Source organism: Ostrea edulis, chromosome 2 (genome assembly GCF_947568905.1).
Source record: "Ostrea edulis chromosome 2, xbOstEdul1.1, whole genome shotgun sequence".
NCBI classification, from domain to species: Eukaryota; Metazoa; Mollusca; class Bivalvia; order Ostreida; family Ostreidae; genus Ostrea; species Ostrea edulis.
The window spans coordinates 70,354,913-70,367,700 of NC_079165.1; the positions used below are offsets into that span (position 1 = coordinate 70,354,913).

Genomic DNA, 12,788 nt, shown 5'->3' on the forward strand with positions numbered 1-12,788 from the left:
GACAATACCGGTACTCTTCCCTCATTGAAAGTGTAAAGTTACACTGACCATCAAAATTACACAAACTTATAGTCACCAACTTGAAAAATCATGGTCTCAGATTTAATCTAACACACCTGTCTCAAACTGGTTTTCCGGTGATTATTTTTGTATAGTTTATTCAACTTCAAAATATCAAGTTATTTTCAACATTTATCGTCATAACTATATATTTGCTTTCAGAATGAACCCAAACAGATTATTGAAATCAACGCATGGATACGCATGGTAATTTCTTTTGAATTTCATTTTTTTTTTATTTGAATGTTAAATTTTCTTGTTTTATCAATGAATTTCAAAAGAAGAGAAGAATTTTTTTTTTATTAGTGGCGAAGCTCATGCTGTGTTTTTAACGCTATTATCGTGTAATTTGTCTTTCTTTATCAAAACTAAAGGAATGTTATTTTTCTTGTCTCTAATGATAGTGAAAAACCTTTATTTCGTACACTAAATAGCTTTCATGTTAAAATAAATTCTAAGAACATAGTCTCTGTTCCTCTGGGTACACAGAGATTTAAATGCATTTGCAGAAATTGGAATATCGGAATTTTTAGTTGTTTCGTATTTAACTTCGACATGTTTCAATTCATAAACTGTTCTAAATGACATTCTGATCAATTGATACAACATTAGACAATGGTAAGTGGCTCACTAAATATGACGGTTGTCAAAATACGTTACAGTAGCCAAGTTTTTATTTAACACGGTCACAATGCATTTAAAACAAGTGCACCGCATCATCAATAAGATAAACAAAGCGTTTCACGGTCACAATGCATTTAAAACAAGTGCACCGCATCATCAATAAGATAAACAAAGCGTTTCACGGTCACAATGCATTTAAAACAACTGCACCGCATCATCAATATGATAAACAAAGCGTTTTCTTTTAGAATGCAAAACTCCTTCCTTATGATTATTGAAAAGTACATTAATTGGAGTCAGGAGTTCTAGTCCGATGAGAGACGTGCGTACATCATGGCTACTCTGTTCGTACATGGCTACTCTGTACGTACATGACTACTCAGTACGTACATGGCTACTCTGTACAAAAGCAAAGATACATGGATAATCTCTGTCGTTTTGTCAAATTATTTTCTATCTTCTTTGAAAGAATTGTGTAAATTGTATAAGTACATTGACAGAGAATAGTGTACAGCAATTCAGTTATACTGCAAGTGATGGACCCTTCTAACATCCACGGTAAACTTGTAAAGCAATTACATTCAAAATTTCTAAAATGTATTGGTGCCTTGTCTTAGACTTTAATCAATCCCATACCTCCATCGCCTTTCGACAATTAATACCAAAGTACAAGTTTACTTTATGCATATTTATTACGCATGAAACACCAATAAAGTAAGCATTGAAATCAAAATCCCCTACCTGAACTTTTAGGGTCATGAATTTTACGTCAGTTGATGTAGCAGTACATTTTGGTCTTTTGGATAGAATTCGTGTTACATAGATAACCTTTAACATGATAATAATAGTAGGCCAATTTTCATGATATCAAGGAGAAAGAGTCAACATCTACTATGCATTTGGTGTATACAAGCAGATAAAAGAAACTGTGTAGTTTAACTGTTTTTATTTATAGATTCATATACAAAGTATTATGTTGCATTATGTATATCATTATATTTTATATAATGCACTGTCTTTTAATTCAAATATCAAATCACGAATTATGTCCATTACGGCTGATACGAATAGGCAGGCGTACAAAAGTTTCACAAGTTTAATAGCGTGTATGACGTCATTTGCATCGATGCATTCTTCACACCTACATGTACGACGCATTGAACGAATCAGGTTATGTAGAAATGCCTGGGGAATGTTCCGCCATATGCTCAATACAGAATTATGCAAATAGGCCAACGTAGCAGGGGATATAGCTCTTGACGTAGACGTCGTTCCAGTTCATCCCAAAAATGTTCTGTAGGCGACAAATCCGGTGACATCGCAGGCCATGGCAGCGCATTCACGTTTTGCTGCTGTAGATAGTCACTAACAACGCGTGCGGTGTGATGTCGTACGTTATCCTGCTGGTTGTCTCATCACGGTAGCGTACGTCGGTTAAATTTTCCTCCAATATCACCAAGGGGGTCCTTCTATCACAGGCACTTGAACTATGGATATCACTACCCCCCCCCCCACCCTTTTTTGATAAATATTTTTGGTGGCAATAATTTCTCTGAAATGTGTGAATTCCCAGTCTCTCTCATCCCTCTTTCGATTCATGTAAGCGTTTCACGATTTTTGTAAGCTTTAGAGATTGGCCTTCTACCGGTATAATAGAATACACTATATATACCGGTAGAAGGCCAATCTCTAAAGCTTACAAAAAGCGTGAAACGCTTACATGAATCGAAAGAGGGATGAGAGAGACTGGGAATTCACACATTTCAGAGAAATTATTGCCCCCGAAAAATTTATCAAAAAGGGGGGATAGTAATATCCATATTTCAGGTGCCTGTGCCTTCTATGTGTTGTAATTCAATCCCAGACCATAACGCCCCCATTCCGTGGGGATCCGGGTTAGAATAGGTCCTCAGTACCCCCTTGCTTGTCGTAAGAGGCAACTAAATGGGGCGATCCTTTGGATGAGGCCGCAAAAACCGAGGTCCCGTGTCACAGTATGTGTGGCACGATAAAGAACCCTCCCTGCTCAATGGCCATAAGCGTCGAACATAGGCCTAAATTTTGCAGTCCTTCACTGGCAGTGGTGACGTCTCCATATGAGTGAAATATTCTCGAGAGGGACGTTAAACAATATTCAATCAATCATAACGCTCCCTCCGCCGAATTGGCGGCGCTGAATAACACAGGCAATGTAACGATTTCCGGTACGACGGTAAGCCCGAACACGACCGTCGCTGTTGTCGAGATAAAATCTTTGTTCTGTTTACGGACGAGATGAAATCTTGACTCGTCCGAAAACAGAACTTCCACCCAATCTCTGTTATTGAAACGGCGATGTTTCCGACACCACGCTGACCTTGCAACACGGTGACGCCAGAGCAGAAAGTCGGATAGCAGGACGTCGAGGATGGACGTTGGCCTCTCGCAATTTGTTCCTTACGATACGAAGACTTATCCGTCGATGCCCAGGGATGCTTCTAGCGGCCAAAGAAGCCGATTAGAATCGATTACGCAAATGTGACATCCGAACACAGTGCATCTGTATCAACGTGACGTCACACACGGGCGTCCTGATCGTGTGTGGTCCTGAACGGTGCCAGTTTGCTTATACCATCGCCATAAAGCATTTACAGTGTTTTAAAATGAACTCCAAACTGCCTTGCCACAAGACACCCCCCAATAGCTCGCAAACGATCATTTTCAATCATACGAGGCATCTCTCAATCAAAATTTTATTTCAAAAACTAATGTTTTTCTGTCAACGAATGCAAGAAATTCTAATCGATTAATAACCACGTGTTGCTTAGGCTCGAAACTCCAGAAAAGTGTGTTATGGCCTTCAAGGCGATTCGAACGCGATATTTACAAATGTAACAAATTGAGTACCCAAAACACGCGTTTAGTATATCAATTTATGCCTTTCAGAATAAAGAGCGATCAAAGAATACTTTTCAATATGTTTTTATTTAACTTTTAAATATACATGTACAGTTTCTTAATTCTGCTGGTATATATCCGCCTTATTCCTCTATTTACATGTAAGACTACGAGAAACATAATGATATCTATCTATCTATTTATCTATATATCATTGTGTTTCTGGTAGTCTTACATAAAGGACACTATTCACTGAAATAAAAACCCCATGACCTACATTTATACATGTATATATTGTACATATTCACGTGTAGATAAAGGTAGGTATATATGCACGTGATATACCATTCATATGAAAACATGAAATGTTTTATTTTTGGGTAAAGTATATCGACCGTAATATTTTTCTTTCTTTTGTGAATACAATGACAAAACACAAGCTGTTGTCATGGAAGATGATATGCTATCAGTTGATTGTAGATATTGAACAGCATTGTCGTTGGTATGGCAGCTGTTTTTGTAGAGTTCATCACGTATCAATATACTGATTTTACAGTCTTTTTGTTGACTGAATCAATAGTCCTTTTTTTAACTTGAGGATATAATTCAATTACAATAAATCCATATAATTACTTCAAGCGTTTTTTTTTTTAAAAGAAATTGAGGCACGAACCACCAAATATGGCCCATTCTTAGATTTAATGATTTTCACCAAAAATGCTCTTAAGAAAGTTAACGTTCATAATATGATGTTATCTAATGAACTACAAGTTGCTATGATTTCATATAGCAGTCTGAAGTTAAATACGTTGGATACCTCATGAAGCCATTTTCCAGTACAATGATCAACACAACTCTTGAATGCAGAAGAAAATAGGATGAATTTTAATGTGTGACATAGAAATTAAAGAAGAAGCTGAATCTGCTCAAGAGATAACAATAAAAAAAACTTTATCTTAAATTTTTTTTATTTAGAAATCGGTTTCTATTACAAACAGTTTCAAAACAATGTTAACGTATAAAAAGAGTAACATCTTGCGCTATTTTCCAAATATAGTCAACACTAAATCACGTAAATGATTATGCTTTATGCTCAATAATCATGATATTAGGTTACTAAATTAATTTAAAGAACAAAATTGAATTTTGGCAATTACGTCGTTTTGAGTTCTCTGCCCATTAGATATATAAATAAGGAGTTGAATATTCAAGCCATCACATCAATTGTGTACTAAATATGACTATTATACGAAATAATTAGAGACAACTTTAATCATTTCAGAAATTAACCGCATGAAATATCTGAACAATGTATACCCAATACTCGCATACAACTCCAGCTCAATGCATCAGTAAATGAGTAGTTATTAAACATTATATTGTTAGAATGTTTTGAGATCTGTCTTGGTGCTGCGGCTTACAAACATACGGGTGCAGCGTTGGATAGGTCAATTCAGTAACTTTAACAGAAGCCTAGCATAGCATCAATCATACTAAACATCTAAATTAATAGTTCGTAATGAGTCTAAATTTGTTCAAAAAACCTGTATTTGCTGAATGATTCTTTAATCAATCAATGCCCTTCTCACGACCCCGGTGGAATATTAGTAATTGTAATTATAGCCTCGTTCTCATGTGTTCTGATTTTAACAGGAACAACTGTACCGAAGGGAAAAAATATTCCAGCTACTTTTGATGAAAGCATAAGAAAACAAACATGTTTCACACCACTACAATCTTCAACTTCAAGAGAATACTTTTTTAAAAAAAATATGTACAATTCTATTTCTATCATAATAATGCTAACATTATGTGAATATAGTTTGCAATATATTGTTGCAGCGCTGGAACGATTGTCATTTGCGATGGAATGCGTCATTGTATGGAATTGATCACCTGGTTGTACCATACAATAAAGTTTGGGTACCTGACATAACATTGTATGACAAGTAAGAATTCAATAATTACTTATTTCATATCTCATTGATTATATACGGTAATGCTTTAAATATAGACATCGGGGAATTAATTAGATATTGACAAGTCATTTAAATAATGACACCAGTGACGTCAGGGGAGTCTTGTTTAATCCCAATGGAAATCTAAATCAAAGTGATATACCAGAAACGAAGATGTACATGTATGCAGACTTAAGTATTTGCGAATGCACATAGCTCCAGAAATATGCTGATACAACGCAACACAATGAAGTACATGTACGCAATCATATATGGATTTCAGATTATGATAATGATATTATTTTAATACAATTAATGAGGAGTACAAAAATTTTAAATATATTTTAATTTTTACTGAAGAATACAAAAGCAAAACTTTTAAACATTTATATTTAAATTAAAAGGCTACAAAACCTTTATCTTTTTGATTGGACAGAAAATACTACATAACGTTTATCATTTTTATTTTACAGACACGAGTGCAAAACTTCTAGACATTTTTAAAAAAAAGAAGAAGATAGAATTAAAAGAGTATTACACTTTTAAACATTTTGATTGAACAGAATAGAGTACTAAACTCTTTAAACATTTTGATTGAACAGAATAGAGTACTAAACTCTTTAAACATTTTGATTGAACAAAACAAAGAAAGTACACAACTATTAAATATTTTGATTTGACTGTATGTTGTGAAGAGTTTCAGTTGCACTTTACAATATTCGCTGTAATCGGAGAGTCTAACAAGGTCTTCTGTGATAAGAAAGTATGGAGGGGAATATCACTATCTCAATAAACGAGAAATACTACGTTTAAGATTTTAAAGATTGAAAGTATTTTAGGCTCTGAAGACTATTTAATGCTATATATGATAACGTTTCATTTTCGAATTATGTAACTGATTTAAAAATATAATTATACGTCGAAAATAAGACTTATTACTTAGCTGGAGTTAGACGTCAATTATATGAATTCCAAACCGTCTTTTTATATGTACATGGAATTCTCCCCTTTTAACCACATACCTAAATATCTTGAATATCAATATATAGATCCACTGTAAATCGCGATGGTTAGGACTCGTGATTAGCCCTGACAACAAGAATTGTTTGTATTATCAACCAGAAATAAAATACAAGCACGTTCCAAACGGACACTCTGCTACAAACCTTGTAAATGTACCCTATGAAATTTTTGGTGTGATATTTTACTTAAATATCAACTTTTAACTTTTACTGGTGCACGAACAGCGTGGATAGCCAGTTACTTGGACTCAAAGATTATCGGCCAGCAATCTACTCGGACGGCAGCATGGTGTACAACTTCCCCACCATCATATCAAGGTGATTAATTCAAGATTCAACAGCAATCATTCTATTACATGTAGCAGCTTTAATACTTTGACCATATCAAATGAAATATTCAAAGGGGCTGTGAAAGTGATGGCAACCTTTTTTTAAAATCAAAATCTCTCAATGGCATATGAATATATATTAATGACTAATAAAAACATTTATTTTGTACAAAAACAAAAGAAACCTAATAAACTTACGTTAGATAACCGCGTTTAATGTAAAGAAATATATAGGGAAGAATTATTGTCTTGCAAGACAATGATTATTTGATAACCAAAATTACATATTCATGTGCCTTCTTTGAGGTCAAAAAGTGTTTGGAATAACTAAATATATGATATAGAGCAATTTTGATTGAATTCAATTGTTGGTGACAAAATGACACCTAAGCCCCTTTAACTCATATATGTATATACATAACTTTCAAGAATATTTTTGTTTGTTTTGTAAACGTCCCTTCAAGAATTTTTCATTCATATAGTGTCGTCACCAGTTGTAGGTGAAGTACCAAAAATTTAAACTAACGCTTAACGCTCATGGCTGTAGCAGTGAGAAGGTTCTTTAACGTGCGTGCGCTTGCCGCGACACGGGACCTCCGTCATGTGACTCTCTTTTCTACATGCCAAGCGTCTGGCGAAGGAGCAACCGCTACCTACATGTAAATTTAAGTTTTGACGTTGACACCGTCATGGCAAGAGCGGGACTCGAACTCACGACCTCCTGGTTACGAAGCGAACGCCCTACCACTGACCTTCTGCAACCAGTCCTTCACATTGAGCAGTTATTTTCTTTCAGTGAAGACATTGTGAATATGAAACATCGTTAAAATTGCATGCAATCAAGAATATAACGATCTCGAATTCTGTTTACAGCTTGTGCAAGGTTGATGTCACGTATTTTCCCTTTGACCAACAAATATGCCGACTTCAGTTTGGATCCTGGGCACACCACGGCCTAGAACTTAACGTGACTGGCATTGAAGCAGACCTCAGCGCATTTGTGGACAGCGTCGAATGGGAACTGATTTCAGTTCCTATGATTCGAAAAGTAATTTATTACAAATGTTGCCCAGAACCATATCCGGATGTGTCATTCTATCTGAAAATGAGGCGGAAACCTCTTTTCTACTTGATGAACTTAGTGTTCCCCTGCATGTTGATATCAACCGTAGCTTGTTTGGGTTTCATCCTGCCACCAGACAGTGGAGAAAAGGTTTCACTAGAGATCACGGTTTTACTGTCTTTGGCTGTATTCTTGATGGTCGTTTCAGAAACTATGCCTCCATCATCAGAAACATTTCCATACATCGGTAATGTTTGCAATACAGTTTTGATAAACCACTTTACTTAAATCACTAGTTACTTGCAAATCAAATGCAAATTATCAATTAATGTTTGTTTCATTTTCTTAGGAGCGTATTTTACCTGTGCAATGTTGCTGGTATCCATGTCGTGTCTGATGACTGTGGTCGTATTAAATCTTCACTTTAAGGGAGGCCATGGTAAAAGGGTCCCACTGTATCTAAGGCGAATTTTCGCTGTATTGGCAAAAATGGTATTCGTTAAAGTCAGAGAAAAGGAACTCGTGGAACCAACGAGCCCTTCACCGAAAGAGGTGAGTTTCTTTTTTTTAAGTGTACCATTCAGAACAGATTATAAAGTAAGGTAATGTTTTGTCTCGTGGTTCCTTTGTAGCGGAGAGTGACTCACCATGACAACCTAGCGTACGAACACACGAATGGGAACAACACGACAGTGGACAAACCCAAGCACGAGAAAATCGGCAACTTTTTTCATAACGGATTTCACCATCTGCACGATTGTTCCTTGACAGAAATCACCACCAACAGTGATTCTCGGGCTACAGAGGACGGTGGTTCTGGCGAGCAGTTCGTAGAATCTTCCGCGGCATCCGAGATAGCGAAAGCTGTCAAACAACAATTATCAATTCTACGGAATATTGAAAATATTTTGACAAAAAAGAGGATATTGGCAGAGTCCGTGGACGAATGGCAAAACATGGCCCAGATCATGGACAGGGTGTTTCTGATTTTCTTTGCATTAGTGTCATTTACTTCTTCATTAACATTCTTAATGAATAGTTATCTACATGATGATGAATGATTCAGGACAGTCGTCCACGTTTTGTGTAGGACGTTTTTCGTTATTTAGTATATTACATTTACTTTGGATCACTTGCGAATGTTTAAGGGAGCTCTCACATACTACTTTGTCATTTATTTATTTTTTTTCAATTTTGGCGTGGATAAGGAAAATGCAAGTGAATATCTTTCTCCTCTGTCCTTGAGGACTAATGGACAACATCCTAACAGACAATGTGTTGTGTATGACTTGTAAAACGTTGCAATATTATATAAATCTTAAATCAAATGCAAAAAATCTTGATTTATATTCGATAGATCTTGTTATTCATATGCAAGAATCTTGATGTATGGTCGACGAATCTTGATTTACATATTTGGTAAATCTTCAAAATATCTTGTAATCTTGTTATTTATATGCGAAAATCTTGACATATGTTCGATAAATTTTCAGTTATATTAAAATTGTGATTTATATTCGATAGATATTGATCTATAGGCCTATCCAATAAATCTTGATTTAGATTTTATAAATCTTGATGTGTATTCAATATATCTTGATGTATATTTGATAAGTAACAAGATTATCCAAAATTTATCAAAAATACATCAAGATTTACCGAATACAAATCAAGATTTATCGCATATAAATCAGGATTGGTCGAATATACCGGTAAATAAAAGATGTACGGAATATATATCAAGCTTTCGAATAATATACTAGAGTAAAATACAAAAAAAAAAGTGTCAAATAAAAATGAGGATTTTCTCATATAGATAACATGGTTATCGAATATAAATCAAGATTTTCGCATATACATGTAAAACAAGATTTCATTAATATCATAACGTTTTACACGCCATAGTCGTCATTTATTCAATGTCATATAACACAGGTCCTGGATCCGTGACAATTTAAAAGTGCGAATAGACTCGAGCCAAATTTCAAAATTGATTTAATCCATATATTGGTATTGGTAAATCAGTATAATTTATGCCCGTCTCCAACGGATGAATGCAATGCTGACAGCCACCTCAGAAAACAGCTTATTCCTTATATAAGGCAGTCTCCGGACACAATCACAGGGGCTTCTTATCCATTCTGTTCTCAATCTATATATAAATATGGGTAAGAAGCCCCTGTGACACAATCAAAGTGTCAAATAAGAAATACACGTACATGCAAGAAACAAACAACGTTGGCGGGAATCTATAGGTTGTTTCAAAACACTTTAGTAATAGGGGTACCTGTAAAGTGCGAAACGAAACGAAATCTACCGAAACGAAACGAAATCTACCGAAACGAAACCCACTGAAACGAAACCTACCGAAACGAAACGAAACAGATAGTATGATCGAACTCTTTTAATTATAAAATTGAAAATGGTATCTTAGGCCCCTGTTAAAGTTTACACATATAAATAAAATTCGCCTCCCCTTTGATGTAGGCTTTCGGTTTGACTGATACAGAGTTTTAAAAGTTGGAAAGGGGAGGGGGGGGGGGGGGGTAAGCACAAAGTACATAAATACCATGTGCAATTAGCTTCGGATCCATAAATTTCAGAACGGAAGGTTACAGTCTCACAGGTCAGAGGTCTGGGGAAACACACTAAAGAGGGATGGGCATAAATACATGTTTCAGTATTTTTTGCTCTAAAGACAAATATATTTATACATGTGGATATTGTGTATTTGTATGTAGTATATCAAACGGTGGATTCTGAATATGTCCTCCCGTTCTCTTTGTGATTTCTGCTTAAAATCCCCTTGTTTATAAGCCTTTTCAGTCTACAAAATGCCGACCTCCTCCTAATATTATTTGCATTAAAAAAAAATCCGTTTTCCGTCCCGTTTTCAATTCCCCGTCTTAGCAACATCCCAAATGTATAGAGTTTTTCCATTATTGAAAGCACTCGCACCTCAGCAGTTAAAGATAAAATAAGAGGTTAAGAGCTCTTCCTGCTTTCAATTTTCTCAGACACCAGCTTCTTCAAACACTGTATCTATGCCCAAAGGCGGATCCAACGTCGGCGACCCCACCCCTCGTATAGTGTGTTTCCCCAGATCTCTGAAACTGTAACCCTCGGTTCTGAAATGTATGAATCCGAAACTAATTGTACATGGCATTTAATCAACTACGGATATGTACTTTGTGCTTACTCCCCCCTTTCCAACTTTTAAAACTTTGTAACAGTCAAGCCGAAAGCCTACATCAAAGGGGAGGCGAATTTTATTTATATGTGGTAACTTTCACAGGGGCCTAAGATACCATTTTTAATTATTATAATTAAAAGAGTTCGGTTATACAATCTGTTTCGTTTCGTTTCGATAGATTTCGTTTCGTTTCGGTAGGTTTCGTTTCGTTTCGCACTTTACAGGTACCCTTAGTAATATAGATATATTTTCAACTTTCTACATTGTCCCGACTTGATTGTCACGTTAGGGGTATCGCGAGTACCGCAATATCAAGATATGTGTATGTCCCCAAAAGACATGTACAAACAAGCTACATTTATTCCTGATATATGCACAGGGCAGTCATTAAAATTTATGTCCATCAGTGAATAAGGTTGTTGTGCTAGTAGAGGGAGTCAAATATCAAATGGTGGTTAGTGTGTGGCCTTAACAACAAATATAAACAATCTATCAGGGATGACGACTTTTTATTTATGTTCTATAATCTTGTTATTTATATGCATAAATCTTGATTTATATTCGATAATCTTGTTATTTATATACGAAAATCTTGATTTATATTCAATAAATCTTGTTTTTCATATGCAAGAATCTTGATGCATGGTTGACAAATCTTGATTAAATTTTTATTAAAATAAGTCTTCAATATATCTTGCAATCTTGTTATTCATATGCGAAAATCTTGACATATGTTCGATAAATTTTCATTTACATTAAAATCTTGATTTATATTCGATAAATACTTATCTATATGCAATAAGTCTTGATTTATATTTTATAAATCTTAATGTATATTCAATATATCTTGATGTATATTCGATAAGTAACAAGATTATCCAAAATTTATCAAATATATATATCAAAATTTACGTACAAATCAAGATTTATCGCATATAAATCAGAATTTATCAAATATAAATAAAGATTTACGGAATATATATCAAGATTTTCGAATAGCATACATGTATAAATAAGAAAAGTATCAAATACAAATTAAGATTTTCTCCCATAAATAACATGTTTATCGAACATAAATTAAGATTTTCGCATGTAAAACAAGGGAGTCAAATATCAAATGGTGGTTAGCGTGTGGCCATAACAAAAATATGAATAATCTATCAGGGATGACGATGAGAGTAACCATAAGCACGGAAATAGCAATGAACTTTTAAATGAACATAACTGCACTAAGTGAAGAAATATTTAATATAAAGTAGAAAATTTCACTTTATTTGGATACCCGCCCCTACCCGGGGTTGAACTCACGACCTGCGAAACCAAATCTCCTAGCAGCATAATAACCAACGTGCTAGACCGCTCGACCATAGGCAAGTCTAACAAACTTGCTTTCGATGACGATGGAATTCTCGCAGGTCGTAAGTTCAAACACGGGTAGGGGCGGAAGTGGGTATCCAAATAAAGTGAAATTTTCTGTGCTTTATATTAAATATTTCTTCACTTAGTACAGTGATCAACAACTTCATTCCAGTTGGTCCTGTTAAGGGTAGTCTTTATGACTAATTCTTTTAAGGGCTTCTACTTTTACACAAAAATCGTATTTTTTTTTAAAGAGGCGATAACTCCTTGTATTATAAAGGAGAGAGAAAATCTTAGTCTGGA

General features: G+C 35.0%; 1 protein-coding gene and 1 long non-coding RNA gene across 3 annotated transcripts in view; one reads left to right on the forward strand and one right to left on the reverse strand.

Moving 5' to 3' along the window:
* The window catches only part of LOC130052372 (uncharacterized), a 14,443-nt gene extending 6,018 nt beyond the window's left edge, over positions 1-8,425 (reverse strand). The window contains exon 1 of the long non-coding RNA XR_008800698.1: positions 8,296-8,425. This is a non-coding gene — a long non-coding RNA (uncharacterized LOC130052372). The remainder of the gene's footprint in view (positions 1-8,295) is intronic.
* The window catches only part of LOC125681662 (neuronal acetylcholine receptor subunit alpha-10-like), a 28,195-nt gene extending 16,506 nt beyond the window's left edge, over positions 1-11,689 (forward strand). Inside the window, exons 3-8 of one of the 2 annotated variants that reach the window (XM_056157130.1) lie at positions 223-267; positions 5,404-5,510; positions 6,755-6,859; positions 7,744-8,180; positions 8,283-8,485; positions 8,566-10,005. In XM_056157130.1, coding sequence (XP_056013105.1) covers positions 223-267; positions 5,404-5,510; positions 6,755-6,859; positions 7,744-8,180; positions 8,283-8,485; positions 8,566-8,994 — 1,326 coding nt within the window. In that variant the 3' untranslated portion in view covers positions 8,995-10,005. Of the gene's footprint in view, positions 1-222; positions 268-5,403; positions 5,511-6,754; positions 6,860-7,743; positions 8,181-8,282; positions 8,486-8,565 lie in introns of both variants that reach the window. The other variant, XM_056157131.1, reaches the window with a different exon arrangement.
* Positions 11,690-12,788: the final 1,099 nt, after the last annotated feature.